The sequence below is a fragment of the Armigeres subalbatus genome, chromosome 1 (genome assembly GCF_024139115.2).
Source record: "Armigeres subalbatus isolate Guangzhou_Male chromosome 1, GZ_Asu_2, whole genome shotgun sequence".
Taxonomy (NCBI): Eukaryota; Metazoa; Arthropoda; class Insecta; order Diptera; family Culicidae; genus Armigeres; species Armigeres subalbatus.
Genome location: NC_085139.1, coordinates 252,266,333 through 252,291,448, shown reverse-complemented (window position 1 = coordinate 252,291,448; position 25,116 = coordinate 252,266,333). Strand labels below are relative to the sequence as shown.

Below are 25,116 nucleotides of genomic sequence, written 5' to 3'. Positions count from 1 at the left end.
ATCTTAGGAGGACATTGTGCAATAGCATAGCATAGGTTAACAAAGTTACGGTGTATTTCGTAGATTTGACACTACAGTGATACTAATGTTTTTCTTTTGAAGTCTCTATTCAGATTGCTATTAGAAATCAAGGTGGGTGTGGTCCTTGCTTTCAATTTAACATGTCGCACATACTGCATTAGAGCTTAAGCGTTTACTACAATTTACTACATTTTACTACATGGAGGAATGTCAAAACAGAAATATACCGAATCAGTTGTTTGTAGTATGTTCGAAATGTATAATGCAGCAAAGTCTCTTTTATTCATACGGACAATGAGTATCATGGTTCTTGATCGTAAATTGTGCCGTCCAACTGTTTCCAAGTTTTCGTCGATGTCCAAAACTTTGGAAAGTAATTCAGGAATTGAAAATGCTTTTCGACACACGTTTCCTGTTGTGCTGCGTGCTCCGTCTGCCCTGGGTTGATCAACTCGTACTTTGAATGCTTTGTACATTTTTTTCAGTAACGAGTTTTTTTTTTATTCAAGATTTTTGGACTTTTCATCCTGTAGGAAATATGTAATAAATACTCAAAAAGCACTCTTGACTAATTGAGATTCTTTTGGAACAAAAAGTAATACGATGCTCCATATTATCATAAACATCTCTTTTCAGATTTCTTTTTGATTAAATTACTATTGCACAATATATTGTCGCGCATATCTTTTTCTAGAATACCGCGGCGGTCTTACGCTTGTAGGCTCGACTGTGAAGGTAAACGTCAAGATGGCCACCGGGTTAAAGGATAGGGAGAATTTTCTCGCTGAATATATAAACTTTGGGAATATATAAACAAAGTTATCGTGAGAACATTGAAAACTTTTTTGGCAAGTTGGATAGATACAGTTTTTATATGGAAAGATAATTTTTGATCTGTTTTACCCATTTTAAACAAAAATAAAGTTTATAACATTTTTAAGACTTAATTTCACATTTAACAGTTCCACCTTTCAAGCTGTGTTTAATTTGTATGATTTTTTTGGTTTATGCTCGCAGAATCGATAATCGTAATTAACAAAAAAAAATCAATTTTTTCGACCTTGTGCCAAAATGACGCTCATCCGCAGCTATCCGCAGCTGGATTCTCGTCCCGCAGATAGTATAGACCCCAAACTAAACTGTGGTGGTGGTCTCTTGAGACTGCTCGGCCCTGCTTGTTAGATATAGTCCAACTTAGGCAAAAAAGACATTTTTTTCAATAATTACCCATTTTTTACTAATTTTTATTAACCGTGCAACCTCAACAACGTACCCTCTTTAAAGTTTAGACAATTATCTTTCCAACGGTGTATTAATTTGCAAAATTGGACAGTTATTCGCTGAGAAAATTGCATTTGTTTGAAATGCATTTTTTCTACAATTTTCACAATTTTCCTAAGTCTGATGTCTGTGGCGCAATGAGCTTTCATCACAGAGGGCTGAAATTTTGGGAATCTAGGTTTGAACTATCTGGCTATCAAATCCTGGGTGTAGTCTTCCACTCGAAAGTTGGAGAGAGATAATGATCCACTAGTGATGGCCTGCTGAAAAACAGCTGGATGGTCGTGAACGGAGACCAAAACGGCAAAACATTCGCCGAGAGCATTGGGGAGGGATTGGAGATGGTACGATCAGGTGTGTCGAGATGAATGGGGGAAGATCTTCGCATACCACTAAGTGCGTTGACTTTTCCCACTGTTTTCTCTTTGCTTCTAGAATCACTGACCTGCCTAATGACCGTTCGGCCTAATGACCATTCGACCTAATGGCCTTCGGCCTAATGACCGTAATGACCTTAATAGCAATTCCAATAAACGTGATACGGGAAGCACGAACAATCATCAAACCGTCATCAGTTCCATAATTGAATGCTTAACGTTTTTTTACAACTAGGGGGAATGACGGCTTTGGCAGGTTTTGTTCTATTATTGTCAGGGGTTTTTTTATGACTGATTATGCTCAAATTTGGCCTAAGCAATCTTTGCATATCAAAGAATATTGTGGCCAAATTTCATAAAATTTGGTCGACAAAAACCCCCCTGACAATAATAGAACAAAACCTGCCAAAGCCGTCTTTTTCCCTAATATAATTTTGAAAAAGTATCACCGTCACGTGCTTACTCGCAATCTACATGCTGATACATTTACAGTTACATCAAACAACTTAAAACCGAAATACGCCGCTCCAAATTTACGAGGAGCGGTGTTTAGTGCCTCCCCGAACCCCGATTCACCTCAAATCCTGCCTTTACAACCAGCACAATGGAATAAGGGCTGTGGGGCAAAACGTTCAGTGATTATAACCTAGAGCTCGGAGTCCTCCATTTGAGAGGCAGGGCGGCATTTTTCCGAAAAGCTAAATAGTTTCGATACAAGATACTCGGAAGCCTCATCCCACGGAGCTCGGAACCCTCCTTCCAAGAGGCTCGGAAGCCTCCTTCCAAGAGGCTCGGAAGCCTCCTTCCAAGAGGCTCGGAAGCCTCCTTCCAAGAGGCTCGGAAGCCTCCTTCCAAGAGGCTCGGAAGCCTCCTTCCAAGAGGCTCGGAAGCCTCCTTCCAAGAGGCTCGGAAGCCTCCTTCCAAGAGGCTCAGCCTCCTTCCAAGAGGCCTGGAAGCCTCCTTCCAAGAGGCTCGGCCTCCTTCCAAGAGGCCTGGAAGCCTCCTTCCAAGAGGCCTCGGAAGCCTCCTTCCAAGAGGCCTGGAAGCCTCCTTCCAAGAGGCCTGGAAGCCTCCTTCAAGAGGCCTGGAAGCCTCCTTCCAAGAGGCTCGAAGCCTCCTTCAAGAGGCTCAGGAAGCCTCCTTCCAAGAGGCCTGGAAGCCTCCTTCCAAGAGGCCTCAAGCCTCCTTCCAAGAGGCTCAAGCCTCCTTCCAAGAGGCCTGGAAGCCTCCTTCCAAGAGGCCTGGAAGCCTCCTCCAAGAGGCCTGGAAGCCTCCTTCCAAGAGGCTCAGCCTCCTTCCAAGAGGCCTGGAAGCCTCCTCCAAGAGGCCCGGAAGCCTCCTTCCAAGAGGCCTCAAGCCCCTCCAAGAGGCCCAGCCCCTCCAAGAGGCCTGGAAGCCTTCTTCCAAGAGGCTCCAAGCCTCCTTCCAAGAGGCCTGGAAGCCTCCTTTCAAGAGGCTCAGAGCCTCCTTTCAAGAGGCTCTGAGCTCTTTTCAAGAGGCCTGGAAGCCTCCTTTCAAGAGGCCTGGAAGCCTCCTTTCAAGAGGCCTGGAAGCCTCCTTCAAGAGGCCTGGAAGCCTCCTTCAAGAGGCCCGGAAGCCTCCTTTCAAGAGGCCCGGAAGCCTCCTTTCAAGAGGCCCGGAAGCCTCCTTCAAGAGGCCTGGAAGCCTCCTTTCAAGAGGCCTGGAAGCCTCCTTCAAGAGGCCTCGGAAGCCTCCTTTCAAGAGGCCTCAAGCCTCCTTCAAGAGGCCTCGGAAGCCTCCTTTCAAGAGGCCTGGAAGCCTCCTTTCAAGAGGCTCAAGCCTCCTTTCAAGACGCCTGGAAGCCTCCTTTCAAGAGGCTCCAGCCTCCTTCAAGAGGCCTCAGAAGCCTCCTTCAAGAGGCTCAGGCCTCCTTCAAGAGGCCTGGAAGCCTCCCTTCAAGAGGCTCAGGCCTCCTTTCAAGAGGCTCCAGCCTCCTTCAAGAGGCCTGGAAGCCTCCTTTCAAGAGGCTCAGAAGCCTCCTTTCAAGAGGCCTGGAAGCCTCCTTTCAAGAGGCCTGGAAGCCTCCTTTCAAGAGGCTCAGAGCCTCCTTTCAAGAGGCTCAGGCCTCCTTTCAAGAGGCTCAGAAGCCTCCTTTCAAGAGGCTCAGAGCCTCCTTTCAAGAGGCTCAAGCCTCCTTTCAAGAGGCCCGGAAGCCTCCTTCAAGAGGCCCGGAAGCCTCCTTTCAAGAGGCCTGGAAGCCTCCTTTCAAGAGGCCTGGAAGCCTCCTTTCAAGAGGCTCAGAGCCTCCTTTCAAGAGGCTCAGAAGCCTCCTTTCAAGAGGCCTGGAAGCCTCCTTTCAAGAGGCCTGGAAGCCTCCTTCAAGAGGCTCTGGAAGCCTCCTTCAAGAGGCCTGGAAGCCTCCTTTCAAGAGGCTCAAGCCTCCTTCAAGAGGCCTGGAAGCCTCCCTTCAAGAGGCCTGGAAGCCTCCTTTCAAGAGGCCTGGAAGCCTCCTTCAAGAGGCCTGGAAGCCTCCTTTCAAGAGGCTCAGCCTCCTTCAAGAGGCCTCAAGCCTCCTTCAAGAGGCTCAGAAGCCTCCTTCAAGAGGCCTGAAGCCTCCTTTCAAGAGGCCTGGAAGCCTCCTTTCAAGAGGCTCAGAAGCCTCCTTCAAGAGGCCTGGAAGCCTCCTTTCAAGAGGCCTGGAAGCCTCCTTTAAGAGGCTCGGAAGCCTCCTTTCAAGAGGCCTCGGAAGCCTCCTTCAAGAGACTCAGATGCCTCCTTTCAAGAGGCTCTGAAGCCTCCTTTCAAGAGACTCGGAAGCCTCCTTCAAGAGGCCTGGAAGCCTCCTTTCAAGAGGCTCAGGAAGCCTCCTTTAAGAGGCTCAGAGCCTCCTTCAAGAGGCTGGAAGCCTCCTTTCAAGAGGCCCAGAAGCCTCCTTTCAAGAGGCCTGGAAGCCTCCTTTCAAGAGGCTCTCAAGCCTCCTTCAAGAGGCTTGGAAGCCTCCTTTCAAGAGGCCTGAAATCCTCCTTTCGAGAGTCCTGAAATCCTCCTTTCGAGAGGCCTGAAATCCTCCTTCGAGAGGATCGAAATCCTCCTTTCGAGAGGCCTGAATCCTCCTTTCAAGAGGCCCGGAAGCCTCCTTCCAAGAGGCCTGGAAGCCTCCTCCAAGAGGCTCAGAAGCCTCCTTTCAAGAGGCTCAGAAGCCTCCTTTCAAGAGGCTCAGCCTCCTTTCAAGAGGCCCGAAGCCTCCTTCAAGAGGCCTGGAAGCCTTCTTTCAGGAGGCCTGAAGCCTCCTTCAAGAGGCCCGGAAGCCTCCTTTCAAGAGGCTCAGAGCCTCCTTTCAAGAGGCCTGAAGCCTCCTTCAAGAGGCTCGGAAGCCTCCTTTCAAGAGGCCTCAGAAGCCTCCTTTCAAGAGGCTCAGAAGCCTCCTTTCTAGAGGCCTGGAAGCCTCCTTTCAAGAGGCCTGAAGCCTCCTTTCAAGAGGCCTCAGAGCCTCCTTTCAATAGGCCTGAAGCCTCCTTCAATAGGGCCTGGAAGCCTCCTTTCAAGAGGCTCGGAAGCCTCCTTCAAGAGGCCTCAGCCTCCTTTAAGAGGCCTGAAGCCTCCTTTAAGAGGCCTGGAAGCCTCCTTTAAGAGGCCTCAAGCCTCCTTTCAAGAGGCCTCAAGCCTCCTTTCAAGAGACTCAGAAGCCTCCTTTCAAGAGGCTCCAGAAGCCTCCTTTCAAGAGGCTCAGAAGCCTCCTTTCAAGAGGCTCAGCCTCCTTTCAAGAGGCCTGGAAGCCTCCTTTCAAGAGGCCTGAAGCCTCCTTCAAGAGGCCTGGAAGCCTCCTTTTAAGAGGCCTGGAAGCCTCCTTTCAAGAGGCCTGGAAGCCTCCTTTCAAGAGGCTCAGAAGCCTCCTTTCAAGAGGCCTCAAGCCTCCTTTCAAGAGGCTCGGAAGCCTCCTTTCAAGAGGCTTGGAAGCCTCCTTTCAAGAGGCTCGGAAGCCTCCTTTCAAGAGGCTTGGAAGCCTCCTTTCAAGAGGCTCGGAAGCCTCCTCTCGAGAGACTCGAAATCCTCCTTTCGAGAGGCTCGAAATCCTCCTTTCGAGATGCTCGAAAGCTTGCTTTCGAGAGGCTCGAAAGCCTCCTTTCGAGAGGCTCGAAATCCTCCTTTCGAGAGGCTCGAAATCCTCCTTTCGAGAGGCTCGAAATCCTCCTTTCGAGAGGCTCGGAAGCCTCCTTTCAAGAGGCTCGGAAGCCTCCTTTCAAGAGGCTCGGAAGCCTCCTTTCAAGAGGCTCGGAAGCCTCCTTTCAAGAGGCTCGGAAGCCTCCTTTCAAGAGTCTGAGTCAAACACTGCTCAGAGTGAAGTATCCAAGCAATTCACTAATCGAAGCGAGCTGTGATCGAGAATTTACCTACAGAGCAGGCAATAGAAACGAACTAGAAATATTTGAATAAGAGATAGGCGGAGACACCATCTTGTTTTCAGTCGAATGGTCAAAAGAAATTCTAATCCAACATAACCATAAGCAGCAAGCTAAAAGTTCAAGTAATGGCAATTTTAATATCTCAATTTCATACCTTTTCACACGTTGCCATTTCAACAGTTTTTCACTTTCATACTTTCACACAATGGATGCATAATCAATTTTCAATGAACAGTTAATTCTTAAGATTGTTGAATTTTCAATCGCATAATCCAAACATTGTTTGGCTGAATTTTGTTTAACTGATTTCATTTCCTATAACATGCCATGTTGATCTAATGGTGCCCAAATAAATCGTAGGCCACCTGAAAATAGCCCAACGAGTGCAAGTTGATTGTCTTGAAATTGGAAAAGTTTTTATTTCAAGAATTATACATTCTAAAATTTGGATTCAGCAATTAAGACATTTAGGAATTCAGGAATCTCAGATTTAGTTGAATTCGTACATTTTGAAAAGTTTTAAATGTTAGAAAATGTATAAATGAGGGTCTAAAATCACTTCAATAATTGCAAAGCATGAAGACACCCTCGGCCACTGCCACTGTGATCCAACCCGATCAAACAAACTGCCGTGGGATTATTATTGGTGTTGGTTTCGTTGTCACACCACCCCAAGAGAGCCGCACTACCAGCGGAAATTCAAGTTCGCCCTTCATCCAAGCCATATAGTAGGCAATAGGGGACGACGGGATTCTACTTGGGCCGAGAGCGAGTGTCAACAGCGATAGAAGTGGGTGAGAATGTTTAAAGCGAGAGAGGGAGAAGTTGGGAGTTTTCCACGCAACCACGTGAGAGCGGAAATGTTGATAAATGGGTGCCAAATGTTGGGTGGACGGAAAATGATGAAACTGGGGAAGTGGCGAAAAAGTACCCTCAAATGCAATTAATTAAGTTAGTCCTAGAGTTGTGTGTTGATTGTTGTACATATTTAATCCCCTTTTTTATTGCTTTTATATATCTACTCTCTTACTGCCAATGACTTCCCGAAAAGTTTGAAATAATCGTTAATTATTATTACATAGGGGGAAAGACGGCTTTGGCAGGTTTTGTTCTATTATTGGCAGGGGTTTTTTTCGGCCAAATTTTATGAAATTTGGCCACAATATTCTTTGATATGCAAAGAATGTTTAGGTCAAATTTGAGCCTAGACAGTCACAAAAAACCCCTCTGCCAATAATGGAACAAAACCTGCCAAAGCCGTCATTCCCCCTACTATAATGCAATTTTTAAAAGATTAACAAGAATAAAAAAATCAAAATCATTTAGTTAATTTCTCATGTGATTTTTTATGCAAATAGTAAAAATTAAATCACTAGTAGATGCGTTTAACATCACATTCTTGACCTTAGAAAAAAATTACAAACACGCGCTTACACATACCTAAACAATGGAGGAAAACAGTACAAGAAAAGATTGATTTTCCGTAAGCCACACCACTCAATGTGTGAGGAGAACTGAGCACCACGTTGTGTTGATAGGACTGATAACAGAATGTTAAATGAAAATGAAAACATTCTGCTGTAGGTAAATTGATGCAGAACTAAGTACATGTTCGTTCCAAAACAGTGTTTTTTTTGGGAAATTGGGATCAATCAAATGCTACGCAATCTATTCTCAAAGAAATATACAAAAATTAAACATGTAGACTAGGGCACTGAAAATCTTAACATAAGTAGGTATATCACTTTCTCGATGGACCGAAATAATAATCCATCATGAACACCAGTATGGTAGTTTCTCATTGCGCAGCTTTGCTGCGCATGAAGTTCTCAAACAATCCCACTTTCTCCATAGAAACAGGAACTCACTCTCAGTTCTTGTTTACGATCGAATGGTGACGAATCAATTTCTTTCACATACAATCACAGTTCCCAAAAATTCGCATGTTAATATACCATCGTTCAAAATATTATACCGAAACTATATGTTGTAATTAAAAAAATAAACATTCTTCCGTTCGTGACGCTCGATTGAATTGTCAACTCCACTTCGCAATTCGCAGCTCGTATACCATGCCAATGAATACATATTTGCCCTCATATATAATGTCTACAACAAACAACTCGAGCCACTTAGAAGGCAAATGCTTCTGCCAGCCGTTTGACAACATCAATTGTTATCGTAGGCATTGTGTCCGTCATCAATTTTATTGCAATTTCACTTAAATATTCTTAATGTTTCCTCCAACCATTGTCTAGGATCAGAAACGGATCTACTAAGAAGACTGGCAACACTACTGAAGTCCTGGCAACAACATTAGCAGTGCATCATGCGTATCAGTGTAGAACACGACTCGATTGATACAATCTTATTCGAGACTTTGCAGAGTTTAATACTCGTAGACATATCAGGTCCAACGAATAAAGCGTCGACAAGTGGTGGCTAACGAGCCTGAATTAAAAACAAAGAGACGCAATACTCCTACCTTTAACAACCTTGTGCTCGATTGGAACAACTGATTTGACAGCAAATGCGCTGATCCAATTTTGACACTTCATCTCTTTGTTATGAGTGCAGCCTCTTTAGTGGTGGCGAGTAAAATTCTGCCACAAAACAAGCTTAGTTTGACAACTTGATTGGGTATGCCACCGCACTCCAAGGAATATTGTTTCAACTCTTGTTGTCAGCTTCCAAATGAAATCGCCTCGTCCTATAGAAGCTAAACACTTTCGCTGCTCTTTGAAGGGATGCCGTGAGGCAGGCTTGGCTTTATGCTCAGTACATTATCGTTGGCTATCTGAAAGCAACGTCAAATTTGAAGAATTTGTCTGGATCCTCCTCATGCCCGAGTAGGTTACGGAAAGTTTGCCGTGGAAAATACGAAGAATGGAAACTCCGAGAAATTTCCCATTTGGTCTCCGGGAAATATGAATTGAAAATCCATTTGGAAATTCTGAAGATTTCTTGAACGTTGAACTACGTGGGGGGACGCTTTTACAGCGCTTAAAAACAGCGAAAGGCCGATTATTGTCAACCGTAACCAGACAGAGTGTGTGAACTATGCATGAGCACAGCGCTTACAGAAATCCGTCACCAAACGAGACAAATGGTACAAAGACAGGTATGATGAGCAAAAACTTTAATAAACTTTACATCCCCCCTAAAAAAAAAAAAAAACAATTGGCAAGCCAACGACCAGAAAAATACCAATATCTTAGCGCAGAGGAAGTGAAGCGGTCGCTGTTCAATGCTGTTTACAAACATTCCCGTCGCGCCAGGGAATGGACCACAATTACACAATGAACCAGGTGAGAGAAATTGTAACCTGGAAACGGGTTGAACTCTGCAGAACGGCAGGTCAGTTCCTGAATAGGAGGAGTAAAGGCCTACAGTCGAAGACCAACAATTCTGTCGGCGGCGGTTGAAGCTTACGGCCACTATCCAGCGCAGGGAAACAACTATGGTTCAGGATTGAAAAGGAGAAAGTTGTCATCCTTGATAGGACAACATCTTAACCGAAAGGAGTCACAACAAACATGAGACAGAAGCTAGGAAGACTGCCATCTCGATCATGCCGTATAAGACGATCGAGAGAAATCAAACAATTATTGTCTCCAAGAGAATCGAACGCGTGACCAAAGATTAAAGCACTGGGGGGTTGTCATGGAAGGTAGCGTGACCCAGAGTGCAGTAAAACATAGATATAATAAAACCCTACTCCCCGGTCTAGTGACAATTTAGTCGAATAAATGTCTCTCTCAAACAATCTCTCAGTATTCTAAGTTCTGTGGAGACAAATACACAACATACCTCAAAGTTCCCCTAGATCGAGTTGAAACATTTGCAAGGTCGGAGGACATCAGTAATGCGACACTGACTGTGTTCAATCAATTGGTATGCATGAACATTGAAGAATTCTTCACGAAATATTCTCGCGATATTTCTGCGCTTTTCCACTTTGTGAAACTATCTATTCTGGAGGAAGTGAAGTTATTTTTCCCGGTGAAGAAGAGTATAAATCAAAACACTGTTAAAACACCGTTACAACAGACTCAATGTGATAGAAGAAGAGGGAGACATTGCAGACGGAGCAGAAGAACAGGGAGCACGTGATATATTGTAACGTATTACGTTTTTACCGTTTCAAATTTACGTAAATTTCCGTAGCTTCAGACGTTTTTATCATTTTAAGCCAAATCACCGTGAAAATTAACCCTTTGATCGTTTAGAGGAGCTTTTGTGGAGTCCGTACGCTCGCCAAGGCCCGCCCTTCGGGGTAGCAAAACGAAGTGTGGTGAAGTTTCGTGCATAAGGTGAAGTGAAAAGTGAACCGTCGATCGTCAATCAATCGACGGTGGTCCAAAACGTTCCAAACCCTACGGACCGTTTGGAGAGCTCGGCGCGTGGAATACGTCGCCAGTTGCGTACCACAGTGCCGGATCGGAACCGAAGGCAGGCATTTTATCACAGGCGGTCATAGCCGTAAAAATCGAAGCCGTGCGGAGGTTCGTTGGCCCTTGTCCGGAGGAGATGATTCACCAGGGAAGTGCGACATCCGGTTGGAACTTCTTCGGAAGTTCCTCCGGAATTCCTCCGAAGTTTCTCCGGAAGTTCTTCCGGAAGTTCCTCCGAAGTTCCTCCGGGAATTCCTCCGGAAGTTCCTCCGAATTCCTCCGGAAGTTCCTCCGGAAGTTCCTCCGGAAGTTCCTCCGGAAGTTCCTCCGGAAGTTCCTCCGAATTCCTCCGAAGTTCCTCCGGGAATTCCTCCGGAAGTTCCTCCGAATTCCTCCGGAAGTTCCTCCGGGAATTCCTCCGAAGTTCCTCCGAATTCCTCCGGAAGTTCCTCCGGGAATTCCTCCGGAAGTTCCTCCGGAAGTTCCTCCGAATTCCTCCGAAGTTCCTCCGGAAGTTCCTCCGGAAGTTCCTCCGAAGTTCCTCCGGAAGTTCCTCCGAAGTTCCTCCGGGAATTCCTCCGAAGTTCCTCCTGGAATTCCTCCGGAAGTTCCTCCGGGAATTCCTCCGAAGTTCCTCCGAATTCCTCCGAAGTTCCTCTGGAAGTTCCTCCGGGAATTCCTCCGGAAGTTCCTCCGGGAATTCCTCCGAAGTTCCTCCGGAATTCCTCCGGAAGTTCCTCCGGAAGTTCCTCCGGGAATTCCTCCGGAAGTTCCTCCGAATTCCTCCGAAGTTCCTCCGGAATTCCTCCGAAGTTCCTCCGAATTCCTCCGAAGTTCCTCCGGGAATTCCTCCGAAGTTCCTCCGAATTCCTCCGGAAGTTCCTCCGGGAATTCCTCCGGAAGTTCCTCCGGGAATTCCTCCGAAGTTCCTCCGGGAATTCCTCCGAAGTTCCTCCGAATTCCTCCGAAGTTCCTCCGGGAATTCCTCCGAAGTTCCTCCGAATTCCTCCGGAAGTTCCTCCGGGAATTCCTCCGAAGTTCCTCCGAATTCCTCCGAAGTTCCTCCGAATTCCTCCGAAGTTCCTCCGGGAATTCCTCCGGAAGTTCCTCCGAATTCCTCCGGAAGTTCCTCCGGGAATTCCTCCGAAGTTCCTCCGGGAATTCCTCCGGAAGTTCCTCCGAATTCCTCCGAAGTTCCTCCGGAGTTCCTCCGAATTCCTCCGGAAGTTCCTCCGGAATTCCTCCGGAAGTTCCTCCGAATTCCTCCGGGAATTCCTCCGGAAGTTCTCCGGGAATTCCTCCGAAGTTCCTCCGAATTCCTCCGGAAGTTCCTCCGGAATTCCTCCGGAAGTTCCTCCAAATTCCTCCGAAGTTCCTCCGGGAATTCCTCCGAAGTTCCTCCGGGAATTCCTCCGAAGTTCCTCCGGAATTCCTCCGGAAGTTCCTCCGGAATTCCTCCGAAGTTCCTCCGGGAATTCCTCCGAAGTTCCTCCGAATTCCTCCGAAGTTCCTCCGAATTCCTCCGAAGTTCCTCCGGGAATTCCTCCGGAAGTTCCTCCGGGAATTCCTCCGAAGTTCCTCCGAATTCCTCCGAAGTTCCTCCGGGAATTCCTCCGAAGTTCCTCCGGGAATTCCTCCGGAAGTTCCTCCGAATTCCTCCGAAGTTCCTCCGAAATTCCTCCGGAAGTTCCTCCGGGAATTCCTCCGAAGTTCCTCCGGGAATTCCTCCGAAGTTCCTCCGGAATTCCTCCGAAGTTCCTCCGAATTCCTCCGAAGTTCCTCCGGGAATTCCTCCGAAGTTCCTCCGGGAATTCCTCCGAAGTTCCTCCGAATTCCTCTGAAGTTCCTCCGAATTCCTCCGGAAATTCCTCCAGGAGGTTCCTCCGAAATTCCTCCGAAGTACCTCCGGGAATTCCTCCCGAAGTACCTCAGGGAATTCCTCCTGAAGTACCTCAGGAAATCCTCCGGAATTCCTCCGAAGTTCCTCCGGAAGTTCCTCCGGAAGTTCCTCCGAATTCCTCCAGAAGTTCCTCCAGGAATTCCTCCGAAGTTCCTCCGGGAATTCATCCTGAAGATCCTCCGGGAATTCCTCCCGAAGTTCCTCCGAATTCCTCCTGAAGTTCCTCCGGGAATCCTCCTGAAGTTCCTCCGGGAATTCCTCCGGAAGTTCCTCCGAATTCCTCCGGAAGTTCCTCCGAATTCCTCCGGAAGTTCCTCCGGGAATTCCTCCGAAGTTCCTCTGGGAATTCCTCCGAAGTTCCTCCGGAATTCCTCCGAAGTTCCTCCGAATTCCTCCGAAGTTCCTCCGGGAATTCCTCCGGAAGTTCCTCCGAATTCCTCCGGAAGTTCCGCTGGAATTCCTCCGGAAGTTCCGCTGGAATTCCTCTGAAGTTCCGCTGGGAATTCCTCCGGAAGTTCCGCTGGGAATTCCTCCGAAGTTCCGCTGGAATTCCTCCGGAAGTTCCGCCAGGAATTCCTCCGGAAGTTCCGCTGGAATTCCTCCGGAAGTTCCGCTGGAATTCCTCCGAAGATCCTCCGGGAATTCCTCCGGAAATTCCTCCGTGAATTCCTCCGGAAGTTCCTCCGGAAGTTCCTCCGGAAGTTCCTCCGGGAATTCCTCCCGAAATTCCTGCGTAAGTTCCTCCAGGAATTCCGTCGGAAGTTCCTCCAGGAATTCCATCGGAAGCTACTCCAGGAATCCGTCCGGAAGTTCCTCCAAGAATTCCTCCGGAAGTTCCTCCAGGAATTCCTCCGGAAGTTCCTCCAGGAATTCCTCCGGAAGTTCCTCCAGGAATTCCTCCGGAAGTTCCTCCAGGAATTCCTCCGGAAGTTCCTCCAGGAATTCCTCCGGAAGTTCCTCCAGGAATTCCTCCTAAGTGCCTCCAGGAATTCCTCCGGAAGTTCCTCCAGGAATTCCTCCGGAAGTTCCTCCAGGAATTCCTCCTGAAGTTCCTCCAGGAATTCCTCCTGAAGTTCCTCCAGGAATTCCTCCGGAAGTTCCTCCAGGAATTCCTCCGGAAGTTCCTCCAGGAATTCCTCCGGAAGTTCCTCCAGGAATTCCTCCGGAAGTTCCTCCAGGAATTCCTCCGGAAGTTCCTCCAGGAATTCCTCAAGAAGTTCCTCCACGAATTCCTCCAGAGGCTCCTCCAGGAGTTCCTCCGGAAGCTCCTCCAAGAATTCCTCCGGAAGCTCCTCCAGGAATTCCTCCGGAAGTTCCTCCGGGAATTCATCTGAAAGTTCCTCCGGGATTTTTTTCGGAAGTTCCTCCAGGATTTCCTCTGGAAGTTCCTCCAGCAATTCCTCCAGAAGTTCCTCCACGAATTCCTGCAGAAGCTCCTCCAGGATTTTTTGCAGAAGTTTCTTCAGGAATTCCTCCAGAAGTTCCTCCAGAAATTCCTCCGGAAGTTCCTCCAGGAATTCCTCCGGAAGTTCCTCCAGGAATACCGCCGGAGGGTCGTGCAGGGATAGCGCGGGGAGCTCGGCGGGGGACGCATCCTTAAGTTCCTCCAGGAATTCCTCCGGAAGTTCCTCCAGGAATTCCTCCGGAAGTTCCTCCAGGAATACCTCCGGAAGTTCCTCCAGGAATACCTCCGGAAGTTCCTCCAGGAATACCTCCGAAGTTCCTCCAGGAATTCCTCCGGAAGTTCCTCCAGGATTCCTCCGGAAGTTCCTCCAGGAATTCCTCCGAAGTTCCCCAGGAATTCCTCCGAAGTTCCCCAGGAATTCCTCCGAAGTTCCCCAGGAATTCCTCCGAAGTTCCCCAGGAATTCCTCCGGAAGTTCCCAGGAATTCCTCCGGAAGTTCCTCCAGGAATTCCTCCGGAAGTTCCTCCAGGAATTCCTCCGGAAGTTCCTCCAGGAATTCTTCCGGAAGTTCCTCCAGGAATTCCTCCGGAAGTTCCTCCAGGAATTCCTCCGGAAGTTCCTCCAGGAATTCCTCCGGAAGTTCCTCCAGGAATTCCTCCGGAAGTTCCTCCAGGAATTCCTCCGGAAGTTCCTCCAGGAATTCCTCCGGAAGTTCCTCCAGGAATTCCTCCGGAAGTTCCTCCAGGAATTCCTCCAGAAGTTCCTCCAGGAATTCCTCCGGAAGTTCATCCAGGAATTAATCCGAAAGTTCCTCTAGGAATTCCGTCGGAAGTTCCTCCAGGAATCCGTCCGGAAGTTCCTCCAGGAATCCGTCCGGAAGTTCCTCCAGGAATCCGTCCGGAAGTTCCTCCAGGAATCCGTCCGGAAGTTCTTCCAGGAATGCCTTCGGAAGTTCCTCAAGGAATTCCTTCGGAAGTTCATTCAGGAATTCCTTTTCCTTCGGAAGTTCCTCCAGGAATTCCTTCAGAAGTTCTTCCAGGAATTCCTTCGGAAGTTCCTCCAGGAATTCCTTTGGAAGTTCCTCCAGGAATTCCTTCGGAAGTTCCTCCAGGAATTCCATCGGAAGTTCCTCCGGGAATTCCTTCGGAAGTTCCTCCAGGAATTCCTTCGAAAGTTCCTCCGGGAATTCCTTCTGAAGTTTCTCCAGGAATTCCTTCGGAGGTTTCTCCAGGAATTCCTTCGGAAGTTCCTTCAAGAATTCCTTCGGAAGTTCATCCAGGAATTCCATCGAAAGCTCCTCCAGGAATTCCATCGGAAGTTCCTCCAGGAATTCCTCCGGAAGTTCCTCCAGTAATTCCTCCGGAAGTTCCTCCAGGAATTCCTCCGGAAATTTCTCCAGTAATTCCTCCGGAAGTTTCTCCAGTAATTCCTCCGGAAGTTCCTCCAGAAATTCCTCCGGAAGTCTCTCCAGTAATTCCTCCGGAAGTTCCTCCAGAAATACCTCCGGAAGTTTCTCCAGTAATTCCTCCGGAAATTCCTCCAGAAATTTCTCCGGAAGTCTCTCCAGGAATTCCTCCGGAAGTCTCTCCAGTGATTCCTCCGGAAGTTACTCCAGGAATTCCTCCGGAAGTCTCTCCAGTAATTCCTCCGGAAGTTCCTCCGGGAATTCCTCCGGAAGTTCCTCCGGGAATTCCTCCGGAAGTTCCTCCGGGAATTCCTCCGGAAGTTCCTCCGGGAATTTCTCCGGAAGTTTCTCCAGAAATTCCTCTGCAAGTCGCTCCGCACGTTTTTCCGAAACTTCCTCCAGGAACTCCTCTTGAGAAAGCGCTTTAAAATTCCTCCGGAAGTTTCTTCAGAAATTCGTTCGGAAGTTTCGCCAGGCATTCATACACAAGTTTTGCGAGGGATTCGGGAGACTCTTCTATAATTAGTTTTTTGGGAAGTTCCTTTAGGAATTACTTCGAAATTCTCTCATGAATTCCTCCGTGAGATAATTTTTTTAAGTTTCCCCACGAATTCTGCGGGAGATTTCTTTCAGGAGTTTCTCCAGATGTTTTCCCAAGAATAAAGTCCCAGCAGGATTTCTTCCAGAATGCCTCGGACGTTTCTTTAGAAATTCCTCCGGAAAATGCTCACAGGAAAGCCTCGAAAAGCGTTCAGAATTGATCGGGAAGTTTTTCCAAGAGTTCCATGGAATGTTTCTACAGGAATTCTTCCGGTAGTTCCTTCCGGAATCTTTCAAAGAATCCCTCAACATACGTCCTACCGACCCCCGGGAAATTTTCCAAAAATTCTGCCTGGAATTCATCCGGTTATAATCCGATTATTCCTCCAAAAATTTCTTCAGAAAAACTTCCGAAATTTTTTTTCAAGAATTCTCCTGGAGAGGTCCTTGAAATTTTTTGCCAGAACTCCTTTAAAAAATTCTTAAGCTACTTATTTACTTATTGCTTTACTTATTTTATTTACTTATTTACTTATATTATAAAAGATAAAAGATTTCAAAAATATACTCGTCCTCATGATCATTTAGGCAATTATGGAAACGCGTGATAATCCACATCTAAATCGAAGCAAATTACATTCAATACACACATCCACTGCCGTCGAAGCTCTCTCTGGGGTAGCCAACTGACAAGCTTAATGACTGCCCTGCTAATTGGTCTCCATTTCTCGCCTAACTAAGAGCTGACAGTTGTTACCAAAGAAGCGGTTCCACAACGCTTCTGGCATAAAATACACTTATGTGTATCGTTCGGAAGAATATTTCCGTGAGCTATGCGACGTCTTGGTGCTATTTCTGGCAGCACCAGACGATTAGCTTAGTGTAAACATCATTACAGCCGGACTGTTGTATTTGTATTGAGTCTAGCGAAGTGGTTCTCCGAATTTCGGCTTTCCGGTTGCGATTGGACAACATGAGAAATTTATGAGCGCACAGTGATTTGTGGCTTTAGAGGTGGTACTAATTCTCTCTTGTCATGTGGAGGAAAAACATATAAACACTCGAATTTGAGAAACTAATTTGGGGAATCGACGGCACGGGATTATGCTTTAATCTAATGTGACGGCTCGTTTTTTCGCACCACCTAGGGATCATTTTTTATATTCACCGCAAAAAAAAAAACGTTAGAAGCAATATTAAAAAATTCTATCCATTCAAAGGAACCAATTTATAATTCATTCTCCGGAATCCTTTTTCCTTCATTGATCCAGTCACGTAACAGTCACCCACACATCATCGCCCGGTTGATGACCCCACACTGCACTGACTGGCTCCTATCCGTTTTGAATATCCCTTCCGGGAAAGAATTTTCTCATTTTCCCCCACAGTTGCTTTGCATCGTTTGACCAGAATGAAGAAGCAGCAGCTCCATAGACAGGAAATAACGAACCCAAAAGAGTTGACGTAACTCCTAGTTAGCAGATGAATGCACGAGCTATTACATAGGTTAGGTGGCTTGTTTAGTAGGTTTCTAGGGTCGTCGTCTTCATTCAAAGTGGTATCCTTTTCAGAACGAGCTTTGATAATGAGGTCGTTTACACAGAATTAGACGGGTGGCGGTCTTCAACCCGTCTGGTTGAATAATGATGGATGAGGCTGTCTGAATAGAGTTTGGTAGCGTTGAATTGGACCAAGTGGAGTGGAACAGCAAATAGGCGTTTTGTTTGGATAGGAATGTTTACGGATTTATGCAAATATGCAATGTTAAGGGAATATGTGTCTCTATTCTCGTTTATCGGCATAAGGTTTACTAATAAAATATTGCTGTTGTCATCGCTGTCGAAACATCTGTTGAAGATGTTTATACTAAGTCTCAATCAAATAAAAATTTACTTCGAGATACAATCCCCCGGCGCATTTTCGCCTTACAAAGAAGTGACTCACCTCATCTGCCTGTCGTAGGCCATCACTGCGGCCATGGCTGCGGCGGATGCGGCTGGATCGTCCGGATTGTACGCCGGGAAGTGCTGCTGGATCTGTGCCGCCGTCAGATGACCGCCCCCGAGCAGCGAATCGTACTGCTGGTTGAGTGCCGCCGAGGTGATGTAGGACGCGTCTAGCAGGGAATTGTTGTTATCATAGCCTCCGCCGCCGCCACCGCCACTTCCGGGGCCGCCGAAGTGGATGAGATTGTAGCTGCCAGCGCCGCCGAACAGGAGCGACTCCGGGGGGCTTATCGATTGCGGTTTACTACTCTGGAAAAACGACACACGCACTTTGGAACGTTCAACTCTGCGGGAGGGAGAGAGAGAGACAGAAGGAAAAAACTGGGTTAGTGTGTGCTGTGGTGAGTATACAAAGGCGGGTCGGTCAAATGGAAATTGATTCGAATGGCGTCATAATAAAGCGCCAGAGCCGGAACACTGCACGAGCTGCTAATCGTTCATTTTCCTCACTCACATTCTCGCCTTTATAATGCCCGATCATGGAGAAAAATCGTGTGCTTCCGTTAGCACAGTAACTTAGTTTCTGGGTTGTGTTTGGGTTGAACGTGAGAATCGATTCTAGGTTGGCGCCTAAATGGCGACCACCGCATGTACGGCAGTGTAGTAAACATTCAACAACTATGGTGGTGAACTGGAATGGTGAGATGGTGGAAATGGCGGGTATGAACGACGGTGCTAGTGTGGTATTAACGATGATATGGAGGCACGGTTTATTGGATCGTTCGTTTGTTTAGATAAGTGGTTGGAAATGATAATCATGTTATTATAACTTATTCGACTTCTAGAATAGATTTAAGCTATGCTAGTGCTCGCAAATCAGTCTCATCTATGAATAACTTTGTTGTTGTTTTCTCTGATATTTATGTTTTTGGTATGCAAAAAAAAGATTCGGGATGCAAAAAAGCATACTGTAGTAGAGTTATTATAAACACTGAACTTGATGTAAATGAGACGCATTGAGTAGCTTGTAACTTTTTGACGAGTTGGTAAGAATTGATTGAATTTTGACGGAAACTAGCTAAGAGTGTAATGTTTACATTGGCAGCAATTTATCACAATCTGTCAAGTGGTTATTGAGATGGCATCGAAACAAGAGCAGATCCGACAGAAAATAGTAAGGGAAAACCTGACTGCGTCCCACAGATGGATCGGGAAACACCTGGGAATCGATGCAGTAGCGACTTCGCAGCGGCAAAAAACCGAAGACATTTAAGGACATAGTTGGAAGAGTACCATAATGGCAGTCAATATGGCACCGGACCTTCCACGGGTCAATACCGCACCTCCCGCACTCCTCTTCCACCAACATTCGAATGCATCGAACAGCACCGAACAAAAGTTTGATATTCAAATTACTAACCTGCTCACAGCATATTTATGTACTTCCCGTGATAATGAACATGTTTCTTCAAAGAATCCTATGCATTTCGGCACGAATTATAGCATAAATCAGCAGTTTCGTGCCAATTTAATAGCCGTTCGCGATTTGGTGGGCTTATCACTGCACTTCACTTCTTCTCAAAGGGCATTGAAAAAATCAAGTTTTTACTCACTTCTCCGCCCATGAGCAGCCCGAAATGTTGATAGAATGCAAATTAAACGCCACTTTTTTAAATCAGTCACTTGTTTGAATAGAAAACTTAATAAAAACTGCGATTTTTGACCATAAAAAACACTAAAAACGGATCGCGGAGCGAATGTAAACACCGGGACCGGCAGCAGCAAACTAATATTTAGGGTGGCTCAAAAATTATTTTGCTCCGCCACGCTCAGTCGAATATGTTTCATATTCTGGGTGTCTTCCGATGGTTTGGGTTGGTTTGAATAGGGGCTTACCGTGCACAGGCCTTTTCAGGTTTGTATGAGAGTTGATATGGCGAGGTTGAATTTAACATTATTCTGATTGTGGCGCTTCGTCATTGGGCCCTGGCGAGGGGAGACCATATGACTGGATGATATACTCAATAGCTTTGACTCCATAGACAATGCATATTGAATTGTCGTTCCGATAGTTGGGAGTCGATTCTAATCGAGGTTGCGAATTCTTAGCATGATAATTAGGCTTTTCAGAAAGCATCAGTGAAACGTGTAATTCAACAAAATAGCTATAATTTGTCTGTGATATCTATTGCACCAGGAGCAGATACTTCATACAAAAAGTGTGACATGGGAGTGAGCGGGGTATCAAATGCTATTTTCGCGTTACGTAATCAATGGATCTTTCCCAAGGTGCGGTTTTCATTCAGCTATGTGGGTTCTCTTTTCGCCAGCGTTTGAAGGAGAGGCACTGCAGCCAGTGTAATGAAAGGTTTAGTTTCCTATACTAGCTTTCATACAAACTTTAACCGGCTGGTGCTCAATCAGTTTTTGTTCAAATCGGCTTTTGGAGGACACTTGGAGCATGGGACGGAATCGATTGAGCGTGGTGGAGCTGGGTCGTTTTTTGAACCACCCTACTAATATTCTTTGTTTTTTTATAACTACGACACCAATACTACTACAGTATATGACAGTTTTTATTGTACCAACACTTCCAAAGCTTTGTTTTGGTACTCAACCCACCTTCACCTTAACCCGGAGAAAGGAAGGAATCTGTTCCAGCATCGATCGAATCTTTTGATCCGCGTTGTGGCGAAGAAAGCGGAGGTTTCCAACTGGTTCGTCGGAGAAAAAAAATTAAACGTGCAGGTCTCAACGTCTACATGGACAGGAAGGTACCAAACCGGAACGACAAACAAAATACAGTAGCCTAAACCCGCGCCAGGAAGCTGTACCAAGAGTGGCTGACGAACCCGAGGTGCACCGTGATGGACGACAAGACTTACATTAAGGCGGACACAAAACAATTGCCAGTGCAAAAGTTTTACATTGTCACAACACAGTTGGTCATTCCGGCCGGAGGATGTAAGAAAGAAGAAGGTGGACAAATTCGTCAAAAAGGTCTTGATTTGGTAGGCCATATGCGGTTGTGTTTTTGTACTAAAATAATTACAATTGAAAACAAATGAAGTTTTGGCGAACATTTTTATGTGTCTCATTTTTATCGAGTACAGTCTTTATTGACTGTAGATAGCGGGCTTGGTAGTCATATGGCTACTGCTTCTGCCTCATACGCAGGAGGTCGTGGGTTCAATCCCAGGTCCGTGCCATTCTACTACTTTGTATCTTTCTCTATATTTCTCAGGTTCTGGAACTGGAAATGGACTTCCTACCGTTTCCATTACTATTCCTATACCTTCAACTTGAGTATTCTAACAGTAATCTGCTAGAATTGGAAATGATCTTATAGAACTCGTTTCCTACATCCAATTAGAAATTCCATCAGTTGCTTTCTCCTATCTATCACATTAGCAGCTCGTTAACCAAGACGGACCTCTGCCTCTCGTACCTAACCCAAAAATTCCAACAAATTCCGCACGAACTCGTGGCAGAGGTATATTCGGCTTGCAGTGGGCGAGTTATTACATCATCATCTCCACCCCTTAACTACATTGACTTGCATTCTGACGTGGCAGGCGCCAGTATGACCTAACAAATGAGACCACCAGTACTTGTACATTGAAGATGTGAGCTAGTCTCAAGCAAACATCTGTTGGTTTCCTGTGCAAGAACAGCTGATCTGGTCATAATGGAGTAGCAACTACGAACAGTCAATCAAGCTTCAAGCTCAAGTACAGTCTTTATTGACTGTAGAAAAATTGAATAAACTAACTATTATTGATAACAATCAGTTTCTCAATAGCTATTCAAGTGTGACGGATTGGCGATTATATTCTTCCTGCACATTGCTTATTTCGGTGTATCGTTCGTAGAAACATCAGTAGGCGACGCTTTGTTCTGTTTTTCCCGGCGACAGTGTTTTATTCCGCAGTGCAGAAATTAGTTGTTTGATCGGTTCCGAAAAATATGGGACTTCCACATAAGGCTGAACATGAAAGGCTGAAAAAGTAAACATCTTACATAAGCCTGAAAGTCAAAAGGCTGAAACTCGAAAAGCTGAAAACTTGCAAAAATCAGATTTCAATGGAAGAATTTACATTAAGTACATGGTGACATTGACGGAATAAACCGAAATTGCATTTGGTTTTTGATGCTTGCCAAGATTACTTCTATATTTTCTATTTTTTATTCAACCTTCTTTATATTCTTTCCTTATCCGTCTTCCTTTTTCATTCTCTGTTCTTCCCTCTTCTATCTTCCTTGCTCCGCCTTCAACTCTCCCCCCTTATCCTGCTTTCTTTCTTCCTTCGTTTCTCTTTCTTCTGTCTTTTCCCGCCTTTCTCCTTCCTTCTTCCTTGTTACTTCTTCCTTTTTCTATCTTCCTTCTTCATTTCTTCTTCTTTCTTTCTCCTCTCCATTTTTTCCTTTCTTCTTTTTCCTTCTTCATTCTTCCTCTTTCATTCCTTCTTTCTTCTCTTTTTTTCTGCCTTCTTTTTTCTTCCATCTTAATTTTTTCTTCCTTCAACCGGCTATCTTCCTTTTCCTATCTTCATGGTTTGTTGTCCATTCTTCCTTCTTGTTTCTTCCTTTTTTGTTCTCCTTTCTTCCTTTTTTCTATCTTCTTTCTTCTTCTTTCTTTCTTCTGCTTCTTTCTTTACTCCTTCCGTATTTTTTCTTCCTCCTTTCTCGTTCCTTCATTCTTTTTTATTCCTCCTGATTTCTTCCTATTTTCTTTTTTTGTTTCTTATTTATTCTTCCTTTCTTCTATTTGTTTTTTCTTTCTTGTTCCTTCTTCATGTTTCCATATTTCTTCTTCATTCTTTTTTCCTTCTTCCATACTCCTTCTTCCTTCTTTTTCCGTATTCCTTAATCCAACTTCCGTCTTCCATCCTCCTTCTTTCCTTTATCTTCTTGCTTATTCTTTCTTCCATCTTTCTTTCTCTTTTTTCCTTTTTTCCTTTCCTTCTCCTATCTTCCCTTCTTTTCTTCTTGTTTCGTTCTTCTTCCTTGTTACTTGTTCCTTTTTTTTCTTTTTTCCTCTGATTTCTTCCTTCCTCCATCATCCGTCTCTCCTCCTTCTTATTTTTTCTTTCTTCATAGTTTTTTGTTCATTATTCTAATTTTTAATTCCTTATCATTTATTTTTCATATTTTATTCTTTATTTATTATTCACTACTCAAAAACTTAATTTTTACTTCATCGTACGGTTGTGACTCATTGCGTCGACCTTCTGATACTTCACATCCTTTTGATACTTTCAGATTTTTTAGATTTCAGCGTTATGTGTTTCAGCTTTTCGTAGTACACCCAAAAATATAGGCGCTACAGAGTCTTGTGTTGCACGAATCAGAAGGAAGTTCATCCGATGAATCGAAAGATGACGAGTTGAACAGGGGTTTAAGTCATTAGGCATAGAGACCATTTGGCGTAGCGGTCATTTGGCATAACGGACATATGGCATAATTTTGAACTGCAACAAAAGAGTGGGTCATTTGGCATAATTTGGAGCACTTACTTTTAAAGCAGGCACATCACCATTGCCTTAACCCTCTCTTCCCACGACTTTTTTCAAAGTTTTCAAAAAAAATTTCAAGTTGAAAGAAATGCTAGAGCAAAAGTTTTTGGCATAGCTTAAAATAGTGGAAGACAAAAAAAAAGTTTTTGATTGTAAATCAATAGTTATTTGATTGTTTTCAATAGTTTCACTATTTTTACACAAAATTGATTATATTTGCAATCTAATGAAATCATAAAGTTGTGCCAAATACAGCTTCTTGTTGTTGAAACAATTCGATAAATGTTGGAAGGTGCAAAATTTGATGGAGCTCTACAGCTACCATGGGAAGGAAAGGGTTAACAGCCAAAATCCAGACAAGCACCTTCTTTTAAAAGAAGTGATCACATCCACCATTTGCTTAACCCGGGCCAATTCCTACTTTCAAAGAAGGGATCACATCCAGGACTTAGGCAATGTTCCTGGTGAGCGCCTACTTTGAAAGAATGGATCGCATCCACCATTGCCTTAACCAGGGCCGGCGCCTACTTAAAAAGAAGGGATCACATCCACCATTGCATTAATCAAGACAAAGGCCTACTTTTTAAGAAGGAATCACATCCACCATTACCTTAATCCGGACAGATAGCTACTTTTAAATAAGGGATCACATCCACCATTGCCTTCATCCGGGAAAGTGCCTACTTTTGAAGAATAGATCACTCCCACTATTGACATATTCCCACCAAACGCCTACCCTTAAAGAATCACATCCACCACTGCCTTGGTTGATAAACATTGCTTTTCACTGGGCAAACCATGAATCTAATGGAGGGATAACAATTATCATTACTTTATACTTGGCTAATGCAAGCTATCTACGAAATGATTATGTCTCTTTAATATTATTATCGACCGGTGATATATTCATCATTTCGGTTTTTTCCCAGCACCACTTAGTCAAGCAACTAATTTGATGAATACAAAACAAAATATGCCAAATGACCCTCACTTTTGACGCTGTTCACAATTATGCCAAATGTCCATTAAGCCAAATGGCCTTTATGCCAAATGACCTTATGCCAAATGGCGTTATGCCAATTGACTTTATACCAAATGACCCGTTCAACAGATTTAGTGATAAGGCACAGCAGCGGCTGAAATCGGAGCAAAAGAAATCTTTCCCAAGCGCCCAATCTGTCTGTGCTTCCCGAATCAGGGAAGTGGGTCTTTTGTCATAAAGTCATATGGAATAACGGACATTTGGCATAATTGAGAATAGCGACAAAAGTGAGGGTCATTTGGCATAATGAACATATGACATATTTTTTTTGTGTTCATAAAATCAGTTACTAGACTAAGTGGTGCTAAAAAAAACCCGAAATGGAGAGTATAGCACAGCTTGACCTAATCCTTTCGAAGAAAGCATGGATTAGCCTATTATGAAGCAATGAAAAATGTTATCTTTCCATTGGAAATAAAGCATCCATCGGGATGCTTTTGCCCGGCTTAAGGCAATGGTGGATGTGATCCTTTCTTTAAAAGTAGACAATGGTAGATGTCATCCCATTTTGAAAAATAAGCGCTTGTCCGGATTATTGCAATGATTGATGTGACCCCTTCTTTAAAAGTAGGCATGTGCTCGAATTAAGACAGTGGTAATTGTGATCCCTTCTTTAATAGAAGACGCTTGCTTGGATTAAGGCAAGGATGGATGTGGTTCCTTCTTTAAAAATAAGCGCTTACCCAGATTAAGGAAATGGTGGATGTGATGTTTTCTTAAAAAAAAAGTGATATGACCCCTTCTTTAGGAGTAGGCGCTCGCCCGGATTAAGACAATGGTTGATGGTAAGTAATGGTAATAAGATCCCTTTTGTAATAGACTTTATCTGTTACAGTTATTGCTATTTGTGGCTCAAACAATATGAATACTGGATGCACAAAATGTAATACCGATTGCTTGGTCGCTGAAATCACCGTAATGTGTG

General features: G+C 45.0%; 1 protein-coding gene across 1 annotated transcript in view; it reads right to left on the bottom strand.

Annotated features, from left to right (window-relative positions):
* The window catches only part of LOC134206654 (uncharacterized membrane protein DDB_G0293934), a 542,450-nt gene that overhangs the window by 70,758 nt on the left and 446,576 nt on the right, over positions 1 to 25,116 (bottom strand). Inside the window, exon 6 of the mRNA XM_062682381.1 lies at positions 17,632 to 17,979. Within this exon, the coding sequence (XP_062538365.1) occupies positions 17,632 to 17,979 (348 nt within the window). The remainder of the gene's footprint in view (positions 1 to 17,631; positions 17,980 to 25,116) is intronic.